General features: G+C 39.2%; 1 protein-coding gene across 1 annotated transcript in view; it reads left to right on the top strand.

Moving 5' to 3' along the window:
* Positions 1-17,569, top strand: part of LOC311258108 (E3 ubiquitin-protein ligase rnf213-alpha-like) — a 63,993-nt gene that overhangs the window by 27,420 nt on the left and 19,004 nt on the right. Inside the window, exons 27-45 of the mRNA XM_084354156.1 lie at positions 182-366; positions 497-652; positions 1,077-4,643; positions 4,788-4,915; positions 5,503-5,598; positions 5,706-5,827; positions 6,084-6,197; positions 6,279-6,328; positions 8,359-8,509; positions 8,612-8,747; positions 9,022-9,207; positions 11,618-11,742; positions 11,854-12,014; positions 13,359-13,562; positions 14,129-14,316; positions 14,960-15,080; positions 15,360-15,460; positions 16,547-16,726; positions 17,298-17,443. Coding sequence (XP_084210282.1) covers positions 182-366; positions 497-652; positions 1,077-4,643; positions 4,788-4,915; positions 5,503-5,598; positions 5,706-5,827; positions 6,084-6,197; positions 6,279-6,328; positions 8,359-8,509; positions 8,612-8,747; positions 9,022-9,207; positions 11,618-11,742; positions 11,854-12,014; positions 13,359-13,562; positions 14,129-14,316; positions 14,960-15,080; positions 15,360-15,460; positions 16,547-16,726; positions 17,298-17,443 — 6,117 coding nt within the window. The remainder of the gene's footprint in view (positions 1-181; positions 367-496; positions 653-1,076; positions 4,644-4,787; positions 4,916-5,502; positions 5,599-5,705; positions 5,828-6,083; positions 6,198-6,278; positions 6,329-8,358; positions 8,510-8,611; positions 8,748-9,021; positions 9,208-11,617; positions 11,743-11,853; positions 12,015-13,358; positions 13,563-14,128; positions 14,317-14,959; positions 15,081-15,359; positions 15,461-16,546; positions 16,727-17,297; positions 17,444-17,569) is intronic.

Below are 17,569 nucleotides of genomic sequence, written 5' to 3'. Positions count from 1 at the left end.
TAACTAAAACAAGTTATATGGTATTAAATTAAGAAAACAAGATAAAGAATTAAATTGACCTCGTTTTGTGTTTTGTGGGAATGCTTACTTTCTAGAGATAGAACTGTAGCATATTCCAATCGGTTATTATTGATGCTATCATTTCAATCACCTCATTATATATGGTTATTTTCCATTTTAGGCAAGTCATTGTATGTCCAAAGATTGTACGAAAAGCTGGAGGGAAGTGTTGAACAAGGAACTGCATTCAAGAAGTGCATCCGACTAACTGAACATGAGGTTGATGATCACAAGATTCTTCAGTCTTTGTATGACACACCAAAACAAAAAGATCTCAAGGTGTTTCACATTGATGTCACATCCTCGGTAAGCAATGTTCATATAACCATGATGATAAAAGATTATTTTTAACAATGTGGTTCTTGAAAGAATCCTTAAAATTGTCAAATCCAGTAACATTAAGATGTGTTCTAACAAAGTGATTTGTAATACCCAGGTGCAAAAAGGCTTGAATGAATTCATATTCAAGCTTTTCTTTTTGGGGTACCTGATGGATTCTGATGGATGGGTGTGGCACTGCAGCCACAAACACTTGTATATCATTGAGTTGCTGGAATCCAACAGTAATCAGCCTAGATATGACCCCGAATCTGTAAGTTGAGATGTTTGTGCATTTTTCATCTTCATCAATCAATCATACTACACAATTCTATCTATTTCATTTTATCACTGATTTATCACACAAATTATACTACAATCGTTCCATTTTTGTTTAGTAAAATATTTTTATAACACAGATTCTCAAATAACTAAAGTTCACCTGTGTGCGATACAATTTAGATAGATACAACCACATCTTGTCAGAGTCTTGGCATTTTGTTTCAGTTGCAGACAGGTCAAGGATGAGTGGCTAAATATGGTATAAAGGTAATTACAGTAACTGCTATTAGTAGCTGGTAGGAGAGTTAGGTATAATTATTTTTCCTGAAATAAATAGTCTTAAGATCTTTGCCTGAGAGAATAAGCTTGATTAATTGATTCTAAACTTAATCTATATGTATTTTTGTGTTTGTTAGGGGCAAAAGGAAAACTTTGCTTTCACAGATGTTTTCCCGAAGGTATACTGTCGTTCACCAAAGGAGGTCATGGCTTTGGAAATGAGAAGAGAGGAAAATGCGGACATGGAGAATGATGACCCCCTCATGGATGATGAATGTTTCAGGAGTGAAACTTATCAAAGACCATACCAGTACCTCACACGCTTTGACAGCAAAAACAATCTCGACAACTTCACATACCAGGGCATTGAGGGGACACATGCAAAGTGTCTTCAGACACTTTTAATCCACTGTGGCATAATAGATCCATCATGGGCAGAGCTACGGAACTTTGTCTGGTTCCTTAATCTTCAGTTGCAAGACTGTGAGAAATCAGACTTCTGCAAAGTTGAGTTGGTCGGAGACACTCTCCGTGGGTTCAAAAACTTTGTGGTTGAGTTCATGATCTTGATGTCCAAAGACTTTGCAACCCCATCACTATGCATCACTGACCAGAGCCCAGGGAGGCAACACATTGACAACAGTGGACTTAATGGAAGAGACTTAGCACCATTCCTCATTCGAAAGAGGTGGGAATCTGAGCCACATCCATACATCTTTTTTAATGATGACCACATTTCGATGACTTTTATTGGGTTTTACCTGAAGCTCAATGGCCAGAGAGGAGTTGATGCCATAAATCCCTTGACAGGAGAAGTGATAAAACAAAACATCATGACTCGACAGCTGTACAATGGCTTAAAACTTCAGAGAGTTCCTTTTAATAGGGTCTTTGATCAGCTTCCTCGAGCTGACAAGATGGAGACTCTGTGCAGCGTGCTTGGCATCAAGGGGCCAACAGATCCTGATGAAACATACGAGCTGACCACTGATAATGTTCTCAAAATGATGGCAATCCATATGAGATTCAGGTGCGGCATCCCGGTAATCATAATGGGTGAGACGGGATGTGGTAAGACGAAGCTCATAAAGTTCATGTGTGATTTGAGAAGGTGTGGAACATCGGCAGAAAACATGAAACTGGTCAAGGTTCATGGAGGAACTACTTCAGAAATGCTTCATGAGAAAGTGAAGGAAGCAGAAATTCTTGCAAGGAACAACACACAGAATCATAAATTTGACTCAGTTCTTTTCTTCGATGAGGCAAACACCACAGATGCCATCAGCAGCATCAAAGAGATCATTTGTGATCACTCTGTGCAGGGACAACAACTTGGCTCTCAAACAGGACTACAGATTGTTGCTGCATGCAACCCCTACAGGAAGCATACAGAGAAGATGATTGAAAGATTAGAGGCATCTGGATTGGGCTACCGGGTCAGGGCTGAGGATACTGATGACAAACTTGGCTCCATCCCTCTACGCCAGCTTGTGTATCGTGTTCATAAGTTGCCCCCCAGCATGATTCCACTTGTTTGGGATTTTGGGCAGCTCAATGACTCAACAGAGAAAATGTACATTGAACAAATGGTGCAAAGAGAGGTGAAGGCCAATGTGATTGAGAAGCATTATATTCCAACCATAACTCAGGTGTTGTCATCATCACAAAAATTCATGAGGGAGAGGAAAGATGAATGCAGCTTTGTCAGTTTGAGGGATGTTGAACGTTGGATGAACGTGTTTGTGTGGTTCCACAAAAATCATTCCATGTTATCAACAGAACTAAGCAAACTCAACCACAAGAGAAAAAACTCCAACAGCTTTCTACCTGCTAGTGACAGAGTAATCTGGTCGCTCTTGATGGCCACTGGGGTGTGCTATCAGTCCTGCTTGGAAGACAAAAAGTCATACTGGAGAACTATCAGCGAGTTGCTTCCTTCTGAATACAACATGGAGAGGGTACTAGAGGAAATCCAACTCATGCAGGATCTACTACTTGATGGTGTTCCCATGGGTAAAACAATTGCCAGAAATGAGGCTTTGAAAGAGAATTTCTTCATGATGGTGATCTGTGTTGAACTAAGAATTCCCTTGTTTATTGTTGGGAAACCAGGGAGCTCCAAATCATTGTCCAAAACCCTTGTTGCAGATGCAATGCAGGGCTCGGCCTCACATTCTGAACTATACAAGAGGCTGAAGCAGATACACCTGGTGTCTTTTCAGTGCAGCCCCCATTCAACTCCAGAAGGAATCATCAGCACATTCAAACAATGTGCCCGCTTTCAGAAAAGCAAAAACTTGGATGAATACATCTCAGTAGTTGTTCTTGATGAGATTGGATTGGCTGAAGACTCCCCTAAAATGCCACTGAAAACACTGCACCCATTACTGGAAGAGGGCTGTGTTGATGATGAACCACAACCTCATAAAAGGGTTGGTTTCATTGGAATTTCCAATTGGGCTCTTGACCCTGCCAAGATGAATCGTGGAATCTTTGTGTCCCGTGGAGATCTGAACCTGAAAGAGCTCGTCAAAAGTGCTGAAGGGATATGTTCGTCTGAAGAAACTGTTCTTGAAAAGATCAAACACCTCTTTGAGCCTTTCGCAAAAGCATATATCACTGTATGCGAAGAAGGCAAGGGTTTCTTTGGTCTGCGGGATTTCTACAGTCTGATAAAAATGGTGTTTTCGATTACCAAGATCACTAATAAGAGACCTACTGCAGATGAAATCATTGGAGCGGTCCTGAGAAACTTCAGCGGAAAAGATGGTGTGGATGTGATGGGCATATTCAGCAAAGAACTCAGAAATGACTTTGCAAATGCCAGCATCACCACTAATGATTTGGTCAGTCAAAGCATCTCTCCAGCTTGCCAAGTTGACGCAAGTCGTTACCTCTTAATTCTCACAAAAAACTATGCAGCCCTTCAGATTCTCCTACAGAAATTCTCCTTGAACCAAATCCATCCACAGATCATCTTTGGGTCTAGTTTTCCAAAGGATCAGGAGTACACACAGATCTGTAGGAACATCAATCGTGTCAAGGTTTGCATGGAGACTGGACAGACAGTTGTGCTTCTGAACCTTCAGAATCTGTACGAAAGTCTGTATGATGCTCTCAACCAATACTATGTGACCCTAGGTGGTCAAAAGTATGTTGATCTTGGATTAGGAACACATCGTGTGAAATGCAGAGTTCACAAAAACTTCAGGCTTATAGTCATTGAAGAGCGAGAGGTGGTCTATGAGCAGTTTCCAATCCCGCTGATTAACAGGATGGAGAAACACTACCTTGACATCAACACTGTTCTCAGAAATGAGCAGAAGAACATTGCCGGACATCTAAAGGAATGGGTTGATAATTTTGTGTCCTTAAGGATTCCACATACCATGAAAAAGCAATATGATCCAAGTGATGTCTTCATCGGCTACCATGAAGACACATGCTCATCTGTGATCCTGCAAGTAACAGAGAATCAAGGGGCTGACACAGATTCTCAGACCATACTGGACGAAGCCAAACACATTCTGCTCGACTGTGCCACTCCAGACTCAGTTGTTCGTTTGGACAAAGCCAGACTGCCTGATGAAGAAAGAGAACACTTCATAAAGGAATATGTTAAAGAGGAAATGCACAGTTCATTGGGAGACTACATTGTCTATCGCACAAAACAATTGGAACAGTCCCACTTCTTCTTCACTGAGGTACTTGTACATTATAAATCACCGATTGATAGAACATAACAAAGTAACAGTATATGTGGGTGGCCTGTCCTTTTTGTAATAGCAAATGAGAAATGATTGCATAGTATTTTAAATTCTAATTCTAGGTATTTTGCTTTTTTGAAGGTCACAACTTTTTCAAGGCTACTGACTGCAGCAGACATTCAACAACTGCAGAAAGTGACAAACCTTGAAATCAGGCTGCTGTCACTGCAGCAGTTTGACACAGAGTACTCTTTCCTCAAGATAATCAGGTGTGTGAATACAGTGTAAAGAGCATGGTGCCAAAGTAATCATTTCAGTCTAACTAAACAGCCTTTTTTTCCACACGCTAGTGGTATTTTTGTTGGGATTCTATATTGTTTTGCGTCATACTGAGTAGATACTAGGGTTGGCGATTTATTAAAAAATCAGAATAGAATTAAATTGAATTTAGGTAGATGTTTTGATTGAGAGACCCCATCCAGCATAAATTGCATACAGTGCAAATAGCTTATTGTAAATCGGACATTATTAAAACTTGGCAGAAACAAAATAAAACTCACCGAAACCATCTTAGTTAGTCTTTCTACTGTTCACAAAATCACCAACTCTGGTTTGGGAAAAATAAAGCCTTTTGCTGAGGACCAGCTCTCACTTCTTCGTCGGCAGACTGTTAGCTAAATGGAATGAGAAAAATTGCAAAAAAATACAAACCAGCAATGGACTCAGTTGGCAATAGCTGACATATTTGTCCAATTGTCCAATCCTTGTAGATACTACGTAATATGGGCCTGCATACATTTGTAAAGTGTTCACTCTGTCTGCTCGAATGTAAAGCATGCTTATGTTCTGGCATTAGGGAATTTCTTGGCTCAACACCTGCAGACAAAGTGCTCATTATCCAAACAGACTATGATGAAGACTCCCACAGAAGGAATATTCTTTCCTCAGCCAAGTGAGTGTAAAGATCATCAAATAATTACTATCACATATTTCTCAAACATTATTGCAAACGTTAATGTTTGTTCACTTTCTATTTTTACTTTCATTACATTTTTTTAGGTATTCATGTATCAGTGAAATAAACAAGTGGGCCACAACTGACAACACAAAGACATTTGTGTACTTTGTCAGCAAACTTCTCCGAATCGAGGGCGGGACTTCCTATTTTGGATTTCAAGGAGGTTAGCACTGCTGTTACACACTCACAGCAAGACTAGCGAATCTGCTTATTTCATGTCAGCAGCAATATGCTGTATTAGCACAACAACAACAGTAATAGTAATGGATTAGTTTATGTAGCACCTTTCATACACAGAACCCAGTGCTACACAGTAAGTGTAACAACAAGAAACAAAATAAATTAAAGAGCAAACAATTTAGATGACAGTTAAAACTTACATATCGCCTCTTAATTTATCTGCCTTTCTTTTTTTACAGGTCCTTGGCGGTCTGTTCACATTGATGATCTCAGGAGATCAACAGAGTTTGTGTCTGATGTTCATTCCTTGAAAAAACGGCGCATAAGTGACCTTTTTGAAGATCCACCTGAGGGTAGTTCATCAAAAAACTTTTTTTCGTAAAGTTATATATTTTAAGTAACTGATTAAATTCACCTGTAACTCTTTTTTTCAGGCACGGAGACAGAGGACCACACCTATGTGCCACAAAATAAGGACTCCACTGTAAGTATAATTTACCATCCGTATTCATAAACACGAACAAGAGGATCCTGATTGCCAGTCAGGCCACACAAAAATACAATTTACTTATCTCTAATGCATTTGTAGAGTACAAACTAACTATAGAAGTTTAACATTTGCTAAAAATTTATGTTTTCCTTTTATGTACTTGTACAACCTCTGATTCCCAAAAAGCTGGGACGCTGTGTAAAATGTAAATAAAATCCGGGTGCTATCATTTGCAAACAAACTGTTTACTAATAATGGTTTTACGAAGTGTTCCCAAGCCCATGGTAAGAATATCCTTTATACAATCATGTGTTTCACAAAGTAGTGAACCCTGCCCCATCCTTGCTTGTGAACGACTGAGCCTTTTGAGGATGCCCCTTTCATACCCAATCATGATACTATCACCTTTGAACCTGTTTACCAAACAGGTGTTTTTGGAACATTCCACAACTTTCCCAACATGTTGCAGGTATAAAATTCAGAAAAGGCATTTCTTTGCAAAAATCAATAAAACTAAATCTAAATTAAACACAAAAGTAACTAGGATGGCACTCAGTAGTGTGCATACCTCCACCAAAGACTGAAAGGTCCCTGTTAATTCAGTCAAGCCTAATTCAATATCAAATAAAATATATTTAAATCCGCTTATTAAAGATTGTATGTTTGTGATGTTTAATGCTGGGACCACTTAATCCACAACAGCAACTCTGCTCAGAGAGTAGACACATACTCAGAGAACAGTTTATGTCGTTTATATAATGCTGGATAGATGATAAACTGAATTGAGAATGGTTTCTGTAAGAAAATAATAAAAATACAAAAATGTTACAAATAATGTCCTCCTATACAATGTCACTGAGACTATGCTCATTAATTTGAGCTTAGTACTCTAGCAATATACAGCAATATAACAAATACAATGTAAACAGAAATGGCTGATAAAATAGCTGAGCTGGTATCTTAAATACACCCACATGTAAGCACATGCAATGTAACACAGCTAGCTGACTCGCATTAGCCCAATTAGCAAGTGAGTCAAATTAACCCACAGTTGCAGAAAACAGCTCAGAAAAACAAACATACATCGGTTACTGCTACTTAGCAGGATGAAATGCACACTACTTGCAACATTTCTTCAACATAGACAAGCAGTCTACAGGTCACTCTTTACTTACTTTCTTCATGAACACATTCTCTGTTGAATGAAGAAGAAGAAGAAGAAGAAGAATGAAGGGTTCTGCAGCCACAGCACACTGATATCTACCTCCATTCTCACCTGCTAATACTAGGACCCTAGACTGGCCACCGGAGTGCCCGACTAGAAAAAATCCCCTAGAAATACATGCAAGCCACCCTAATACGCACAATTTTTTTCATCAAGATTCATGCATTATTCCCTGAAAAATTGACGAAAATGCTGAAAAATACCCTAACGTTAAAGAAAGTGATAAATATTTCCTGGAGCCGTCACTTTAGCTTCTGACAAACCAACTAACTAACCAACAAACAAACGGACACAGGCGAAAACATAATCTCCTTGGCGGAAGTAATTGAGTGAATGTGACAAATGATTAGAAGGCAATTAAGAAATTTGAGAACCTGAGTTCACCAGCCTTTTTGACTCGGCTTTTCTTACTTTAGAAGAGCCCATTATGAAAGGTAATCTGAATAAGATGTTTTGTTTTCTGATGATTTCAGTGATTTCAAAACCTGATTAAAAATTATTCCTAAACTGCAAAATTAACTCAGACAAACAAGTTTTGTATTCCGGACATGGATAGATGTATGATCTTGATCAACCATCTCATCTTTTATCTATTCTCTGTTGTTGTTGTTGTTGTTGTTGTTGTTGTTGTTGTTGTTGTTGTTGTTGTTGAAGTAGTAGCTTCAAAACATATTTAAAACATATGGGCAATAGTTTATAGATTCAGAATTTATTTTAGCTCAATAACATACAATTTATCCATTATTTCATACATTTATTAAATAAATATAACTAACAGACTTTTTTTTTTTTTTTACAGGTTTTGGGAGATATTCTTGATACAACAGATCTCATTAGGAGCTGTGTGCAGGGTGCTGTCAGCCTGCTCAGAGATGCAGCAGAAAGTGGAGAACTCAGCACAAAGCGAGTTGAGAACCTGCTGACACTTCTGGATGGAAGTCAAACACAAGGTCATAAAATCAGTCTTTTTTGATATTGGGCCAATGCTGTCTGTGGCCCGTGAAAATGTATCTTTCTGAAAAAAAGTTTTGTAAATGAATTTTGTTTTAAAGGTGTGTTTGCAAACATTGTGCGAAAACATCTGCACTTGCTGTTAGAGGACTATGAGGCCACGATCCCCAATCCAAAAAGCTGGGTGCTAATGGAGGCATCTAATGTCAACGCTCTTCAAGAGGGGGGAACGTTCCTGTAGGTCTCTCCTTTACATTCCATACCTTAGCAGTCTATGTAACCTTTTTCTTTGCTATATTTGCATTCAATCTTTATATGTCATTTATTCATTACTAATTTTGCTGTGGTGTGATATTTTAAATGCACCACTGTAAACAACACGTAAACAAGCAGTCATTGCTGGTACAGAGATTCAGCTGACTGATGCTGAACCTCTTTCAACTATAATTTTTAATATGCATATGCAAATGTTAGGTTGTTTTTAAGAAAGTCATATGAATATTTCACACAGAAACACACTGTGGAGGAAGATCCAAGCAGTCGTCACTCCAATTCTAGCCAACTTGATATCAGTCATTGACCGAGATTGCAATTTGGACCTCCTGCTGAATGAGTGCGATGACATCAGGAACCTATGGCTTGAAATATTTGCGAGCAAAGAGATGCTCCATGTGCCTTACGTGAAGCTGGAAAGCAAGTGAGTATGATCATGGTATCTATTCAGCGCACATGATTTTATTATTAGAGATTTAGTTACATGTCAAATCAAATCAAATCAAATCAAATTTTATTTGTATAGCCCAAATTCACAAATCACAGTTTGCCTCAGAGGGCTTTACAATCTGTACAGAGACGACACCCTCTGTCCTTCGACCCTCAATTCGAGTGAGGAAAAACTTGCCCCAAAAAAAGGCCCTTTTAACAGGGAAAAAAAAATGCGGAAGAAACCTCAGGGAGAGCCACAGAGGAGGGATCCCTCTCCCAGGACGGACAGACGTGCAATAGATGTCGCATGTACAGAGCAGATCAACGAGATCACAATGTATTCAATTATAAGCGATGGTTGACAGGAGTGAAAGTACATAAAGATGTATTACAGCAATAATAATGAAATGCACATGGAAATGTGATTACTAATGATAACAGTAGTAGTGATTAATGGTAAGGATGGTATGTAGTAATGCATTACAATAATAGTAGTGGAACGTATGTAACAGAGATGTGACTAATATTAGCAACAGTAGTGGTGGCAGTAGGCGCATCCACGATCAGGCAGGGCCATAGCAGTGGGCGCATCCACGATCAGGCAGGGCCATACCACGATCAGGCAGGGCCATAGCAGTGGGCGCATCCACGATCCACTACCCGGGCGCGGCCAGGATCCATGGGAGCCTGTAGGACTAGAAAGCACAAGGACTCCGGGGAAGAAGTAAGTCAGTGACATGCAGAGATGGGGCATGTATACAGGCATAATGTATACAGATGGAGAGGAGAGGAGAGGAGAGGAGAGGGGAGGAGAGAGAAGCTCAGTGTGTCATTGTCCCCCGGACTAGGCCTATAGCAGCATAACTAAGAGCTGGTCCAGGACAGGCCTGGGCCTGTCCTGGCCCAGCCCTAACTATAAGCTCTATTGAAGAGGAAGGTCTTAAGTCTACTCTTAAAGGTAGAGAGGGTGTCCGCCTCCCGGACCAAAACAGGAAGATGGTTCCGCAGAAGAGGAGCTTGATAGCTGAAGGCTCTGGCTCCCATTCTACTTTTGGAGACTTTAGGAACTACAAGTAATCCTGCGTTCTGGGAGCGTAATGCTCTAGTTGGGTGATTGGGTAGTATGAGCTCCTGGAGATATGATGGTGCCTGACCATTAACAGCTTTGTAAGTGAGGAGAAGGATTTTAAACTCTATTCTTGATTTTACAGGGAGCCAGTGCAGAGAGGCCAATACAGGAGTAATATGATCTCTTTTCTTAGTTCCTGTCAGTACACGTGCTGCAGCATTCTGGACCAGCTGGAGACTCTTTATAGACTTGTTAGGGCAGCCTGATAATAGAGAATTACAATAGTCCAGCCTGGAAGTAACAAATGCATGGACTAGCTTTTCTGCGTCTTTTTGAGACAGGATGGGCCTGATTTTTGCAATGTTACGTAGATGAAAAAATGCAGACCTTGAAATTTGTTTTATGTGGGAGTTGAAGGACATATCTTGATCAAAGATAACTCCCAGATTCCTGACGGTGGTGCTGGAGGCCAAGTTAATGCCATCCAAACTCGCTATATCATTAGATAATGCATCTCTAAGGTGTTTAGGACCAAGTACTATAACTTCGGTTTTATCTGAGTTTAACAGCAGAAAATTGCAGGTCATCCAGGTCTTAATGTCCTTGAGACATGCATGGAGTTTAGTAAGCTGATTAGTTTCATTTGGCTTTATTGATAGGTATAACTGTGTATCATCTGCATAACAATGAAAGTTTATGGAGTGTTTCCGAATTATATTTCCTAGAGGGAGCATATATAAGGTGAATAGTATGGGTCCAAGCACGGAGCCTTGAGGAACACCATGACTAACCTTGGTATACAGGGATGACTCATCATTAACATGTACAAACTGAAATCGATCCGATAAATAGGACTTAAACCAGTTTAATGCGGGTCCTTTAATGCCAATTAAGTGTTCCAGTCTCTGTAGTAGAATGTGATGATCAATGGTATCAAATGCAGCACTAAGATCTAGTAAGACCAGGACAGAGACAAGTCCTTTGTCATAAGCGATTAGGAGGTCATTTGTAACTTTCACCAGTGCCGTCTCTGTGCTATGATGTGCTCTAAAACCTGATTGAAAATCCTCATATAAACATGTATGGTCTGAATGCTTGACAACATACCACAGATGTTGTTTTAGGCTTCTTTTTTTTTTTAACATTTATGTAGTTATAAAAATGAAGCATAACATAAAACCCATTTTGGCCACCCACCGTTGGGTTTGTTTTCTTACTGTAGAAAAAAGATGCAAGTAAATTCAAGTGAACAACATCAGCATCAGATAAATTACAGAGTAATTACTCTTACTTGCAAAATGACATTCATGGTATTTGCATCCTGCCTCAACAGGGCCAGTGTGTTACAGGTACAAAGCCATATCATAGCTGGCAGCACAATGCACTGCCGCATGCCCTTCAGCTGGTGGATCAAAGACTTCCTGGATGGACTCATGATGCAGACAGTCAGGCATCAAAGTAACTATACTACTGTATAACTAACATATCCAAATGCCTGCTGTTCTGCAATTGTGCTGTTCAGTTAGTACAAGCTTTGTAACTGACAGATTTCTGAACTTTTCTTTGCAGCTGCCTCACCTGGCCATTTCCAGGAGTTGTTCATCAACACTCCACTTGGCAGTTACATCTCAAAAAATGTGTACAAAAAAATGAAGAAAGATTTTTTCGAAAGGTACCTGAAGGATTTTGTTTCCATGAGTGTGGATGTGGCATCAGATGAAGAATTGCAGGTGAGGGTGAATGAAGTGCTTAATGACTCCTTCTATTAGCTGCAATACCACTGCTCACTTCGTCAAAACATTTGTCTGTATATGATTTTCTCTGGTGTTGCCAAAATTCAAATCAGTGCAGTCAAAAACAACACTAATTTATAGTGGACTGATTTATTGATTTCTTTTATTTTTGTGTCAAGCATTCAAGGTGCCCAACCCTTATCGGTTTTCTAGACACCAGAAGTACAGTTGTAGCAGTCAAACATTTAATTACATTTAATTTCATCACAAAATTACAGGCTATTTTGCAGCTCAGTCTTATATAAAATATTCTGCCTTCCCTTCCAAGCTTGGCAAAGGTTCCCTTCCTGAGGCACAACTCGCTCCCTTTTTCATAGTCACCCAGCCAAAAGAAGTCAGCATAAACCTTTTAGTAATAATACATCCCTTATGTCCTCATAGATAGGACTGCAAAACATAAAATGAAATTCATTCTCAATTCCACCGTGCTCCCACAACAAACTCTGGAGTGGCATTAAACCTGCCGGTCTCAGGGACAAATGGTTATTTTTCTGAACGTAACTGTGCACACAGGGGTCTTTTTATTTAATTTGAATTATACTTCAGATTGTGTTTTACTATGTGGCTATTCTTCATGAGAATTTATGAGTTCGCTTATAGTTCGAATTTATGAGTTTGCTTATACCATATAACAACCAACCAATTGTCTCTTGGCATGAGAAAAATGTTTTGCTCTTAATCTTTTGAATATAAGTAAGTATCATATTCTGTAAAACAAAAGACAAATCAAGAAAACAGAATAAGGATTTCAAGTCTTTAGCCCAAGGATGACCATGTGAGATGTCCCATTTAACTGCCTTTTAAGTGAGTCTCTGATCAAACATCTTTACAAATCTATTCCAAAACCAAAACATTTGACATTTATGTCTGATGTTTGAAGGTTCCCATCCCATATCTCCACTTATGACCAAAACTGAAGCAGTTTATGGTTTCCCAATAAAGACGACACAGGGCACACGCATGAATTGTCAAGTTGTACACAATCCCAGATAACTAGCGTTTAACTTTGTTCAGTACAGATAGCAGTGATCTACCAGCTGACTAACCAAGCTAAAAAAGAAAAAGAAAAGCCAGAGTAAATCTGAATAATAATTCAGTTTTGAACAAATTATGGTAAAACTAGTTGTTAGAATTGTGGTTCGATGCCAGATACAGGGATGTGTGCTAGGCAGCTAGTTAAGGACTCAAGAGCAGATAATTACCAGTTACCTTCATAAGGTTCTTTATTAACACTGATGTACAAATACAGTTTTATTAATCTACTTGTGCACTACTCAACAGCTCTTGTGTCAGGCCCTGGCCAGCTGCGTGGATGAAGTAAAGAAACGAAAAAAAGATGACGATGAGCTTTCTCTTCCTCATATACACATCGCCTACCATTTCTACAAAAGTCGTCTTCAGAACCTCTCAAGGATGATATCTCTTCGGCCTGACATCATTTCTCCTTTGCAAAGAAACCAGCAAATTAGCTGTTGTCAAGAGATGGTAAACATATTTCTAAATTTTAGCAACATCTTCTGAGGAGACCTTCCAGACTTAAAAAATGCAACAAATCTAAATGATGTTCATCTTTTATTTCAATGTATCATTATGTTTCAAGGCACATTCAGGCATTAAACTACCGCTGACCTTTGAATTACCTCTTAACAAAGCCAATAATGCAAAGTTTTACAGACATGCTTAAAGATTAAGAAAATGTCAGTGTTCTGCAGGATGCACAATAATGAAATATGTGTAGGTGGAAAGTAAAGCCTTAAGATTCATTAGCTTTGTCAATATGATGTTTTGATTTGGTAAATAAAAGTACCTAGAATTGTGAAAGACATTAATAAAACATTTTTTTTTTTCAAAAATTAAGCAAAATTCCAAGACAAGAAACACTTTGTGTCAAGGAAAACCCAATATTGACCCCTCTCTAATTCTGTCATCTTTGAATAGCTTTTATTTGAGTATTTTTCACATAATTGATTATTGCAAATCTATATTATTATCATTTCTTTATGTTTTCAATATTGAAAAAAACACTCCCAAACTGTTTTCCTGTCCTGAAGGTTTTGGATGTTCATGCAGCCAAGGCATGTCTTGAATATCTGGAGCCTTCTACTCTAGATACTGAAGCTCTTTACCAGGACTGGCTGGAGCAAGTGAAGAAGCTGAAACCATCTCTGGAGTTGATTTGCTCTCAACACAACACCAGGCAATATGGAGGGCGATGCAAAGAAATACTCAATGATGTCAGGTATGCTGCTGATGCACAGGAGTCAGAGTAAAATACTCAGTCCAAAGTCAGTAATATCTTTCTACAGGTATAATGACGTGGCTGCATGCCTTTTGTCTGTCTGCACTTGTCCCCTACCACGGTCTGGTCATAAGCAGGTTAGGTAACTCTAAATTGTGCTGAAGTGTGAATGCTTTAGTGTTGCTTCGTTTTAGCCCTTTGATAGACTAGAGATCTGTCCAGAGCTGGTACCTAGGCCTCTAATGTCACTAACACCATTAGCGATTTAGAAACTGGATGGTTGTGTATTTCAGCTAGTAATATAATGTCAAAGTCAGATATACTTTCGATTGATCACATCCCCAAACCATTGCAGTGCACAAAAACTTGATTCACTGCTAGATGAGATGAAAGCTTCTGCTTAAGTCACAAGAAATTACTACATTTTTAGCCAAATACAATATTAGGCTTGTTAAGCCTCTGGAAAACAATTAGTGGCGCTATTTCACATTGCAAAGGCCACATATTCAATGATTGAGTTGATTTTCATACAATATAGTGCTTACCATCTCTGCAAGCTAATGTCTTAGGGTAACCCTGCACTGACCTTAAATACTGCCTTGGAGTATGGTGAATCAATCAACTGCTCTGTAAAATGTTACAGTAATGCGTGGAAGCACATCTACACCCTCGCATTGTTTGTGGAACACATGCTGCTGGGTTTCCAAAATGACGAGAGTCATCTCCGTGCACTCATCCTGACTCACATTCAAACCTTAAGCAAGGTGAGAACTTTTTCAATCTCCGGTATCTTCCAAAGAAAATGGATAAAGTCAATGTTGCTTACATTTAATATGACCGAGGTTCTTTTATTAACCTATTAATCTACCTTGAGGAGAATTTTTGTGTCATGATTGTCTACATGCTGTTCACAAGTTTTCCCTCATTACTGTTATATTTTACACAAAGTTCAAAGATAATGGAAAAAAGTAAAAAACAAAACAAAAACAAAACACCGTCATGGCTATTTTATTTATGTACAATGCTTTTCACCCATTTCTAAGGCTCTGGGGGACAACTCAGATGTAAAATCAGTGAGGACTTTTGAAGCTGTGATTCAAGTACTGAAGTCCTGTAAGCAGGGTGCAAGTGATCAGATTTACAGGTGAGGGCTTGTTAATTTGACCAGTTGGTTATTTTAAATGAAATAAACATAGCACAAAAAGTAAGGAAATTTGTGTTTGGTAGATTATTTCTTTGTTGTAACAGTGCTTCTTGGCAATAAATCTTATACCATTGGAAAGCCTGTTTATTTCCCTTTTAAATGGTGCCACATTTGTAAGGAACATGCATTTGTGGGATGAGCAACAAAGCCGAGTATGTGGGCTGCACCCATGAAAAATTTGCCAAATCTTCTCTGCCAAACAGCTTATTCTGCTATTGACTCTTGTTGGTGTTGTTTGGTGGATTGGATTATTGAACTCTAAAGAAACAAGACATATTGGCAATTTAACAATTTATTAATTTAACAAACAGGAGCCTCAGTAGCGTGTGGAAGAACCATACACTGCCACAACAGCCTGGCATCTCCTCCTCATGCTGGTCACCAGCCTGGTCACACACCGAGCAGGGTTTCTCAGAGACTTCCTCCAGAATTTGGGAGTGGAGAGGATGGAATGGCCTGCCAGCAGTCCTGACCTCAACCCCATTGAACACTTGTAGGATCAGCTTGGGCGTGCTGTTCGTGCCAGAGTGACCAACACAACCGCATTGGCTGACTTGCGACAAATGCTGGTTGAAGAATGGGATGCCATCCCACAGCAGTGTATGACCAAGCTGGTGTATGGTTCTTCCACACGCTACTGAGGCTCCTGTTTGTTAAATTAATAAATTGTTAAATTGCCAATATGTCTTGTTTCTTCAGACTTCAATCATCCAATCCACCAAACAACACCAAACAAGAGTCAATAGCAGAATAAGCTGTTTGGCAGAGAAGATTTGGCAAATTGTTCATGGGCGCAACCCACATACTCGGCTCTGCTGCTCATCCCACAAATGCATGTTCCTTACAAATGTGACCATTTAAAAGGGAAATAAACAGGCTTTCCAATGGTATCAGATTTATTGCCAAGAAGCATTGTTACAACAAAGAAATAATCTACCAAACACAAATTTCGTAACTTTTTGTGCTATGTTTCGTAAAGAATGTTACACTTTAGGGAATCTGATTGATGTTGGTTTAATTTTCAAGGTTTGGACTTCAGTGTGCGGTGTGCTTGAGGGAGCCTCAGGATCCTGTAGGACTGCCGTGCCATCACATTTACTGCTTTACATGCATTAGGGAAAGCCTTGATACAGGAAAGACGTTCTGTCGCATGTGCAGCCAGGTTTTACCAAATGACTTTCAGCCACATGTCTCTGAAGATATCAGGTGAGAGTTTTTTCTAATATTAATGCACCATTTAACACCTGTCAAAATTCAAAGGTGAAACTCACTCTTGTCAGGATCAGTTACAGATCAGCAGTTGCAGGGCTTGTAAGGGTCAACTGTTCATGCTGAAGGACATGTACTATAAGCAGTTCAGTAGCTTGCTATCATGAACTTGATTTGTGGATTTTACTCACTGCACCACTGTTGTTATTAAGTGCACAGGAGTCTTTTGCTGCACTGCATAGTGCTTAGCAAGTGTGTATAATGAGCCGTGTGTCATATAATAAATATGTGTGCACTCAGATTCTGAGCAGTGCGACAGAGTGATTTTTTACTGACAGTGATTGACCAGGTGATTGGTGATTCAGTGGGTGTAGCTGTGAAACAAAGTATTGGTCAGAATAAGTAAAGTGGTATACAAACTGAAACAAGAAATTCCCCTGACAGAGTGTAATTTGGAGAATCAGTTGGCTAAACCTAATCACATTTGGAAATGTTAATTAACACAGATAAAATGTCACTACTTTAGATTTTTTATATTTATGTGCCTTTCATTTTTGTGACTCTGCAGGGTCTCTATCAAGAAAAATGCAGAATTTAGACGACGTTGTAACGGTTTCTTCATTGACCTGCTCTCCACTGTGTGCTTCAAGGACAACACGCCACCAGTCAGTGGCGTCATCAAACAACTGTTGTCCTACCTTACCATTGAAACAGGTACCACTTACTGTAGAGTTTCTTCTAAAAAAAAACTCAAAAGTATTGTTTCCTCTTTGTTTTCTTCATGTTCTTTTTAAATGAACTTGTCTGACACTGCACATTAAAGCTTTGACCATTTTCTAC

This window comes from Pagrus pagrus (genome assembly GCF_965226575.1).
Source record: "Pagrus pagrus genome assembly, chromosome: 6".
Lineage (NCBI taxonomy): Eukaryota > Metazoa > Chordata > Actinopteri > Spariformes > Sparidae > Pagrus > Pagrus pagrus.
The sequence above is the reverse complement of the archived record's forward strand: the minus strand, read 5'-3'. Positions and strand labels throughout refer to the sequence as shown.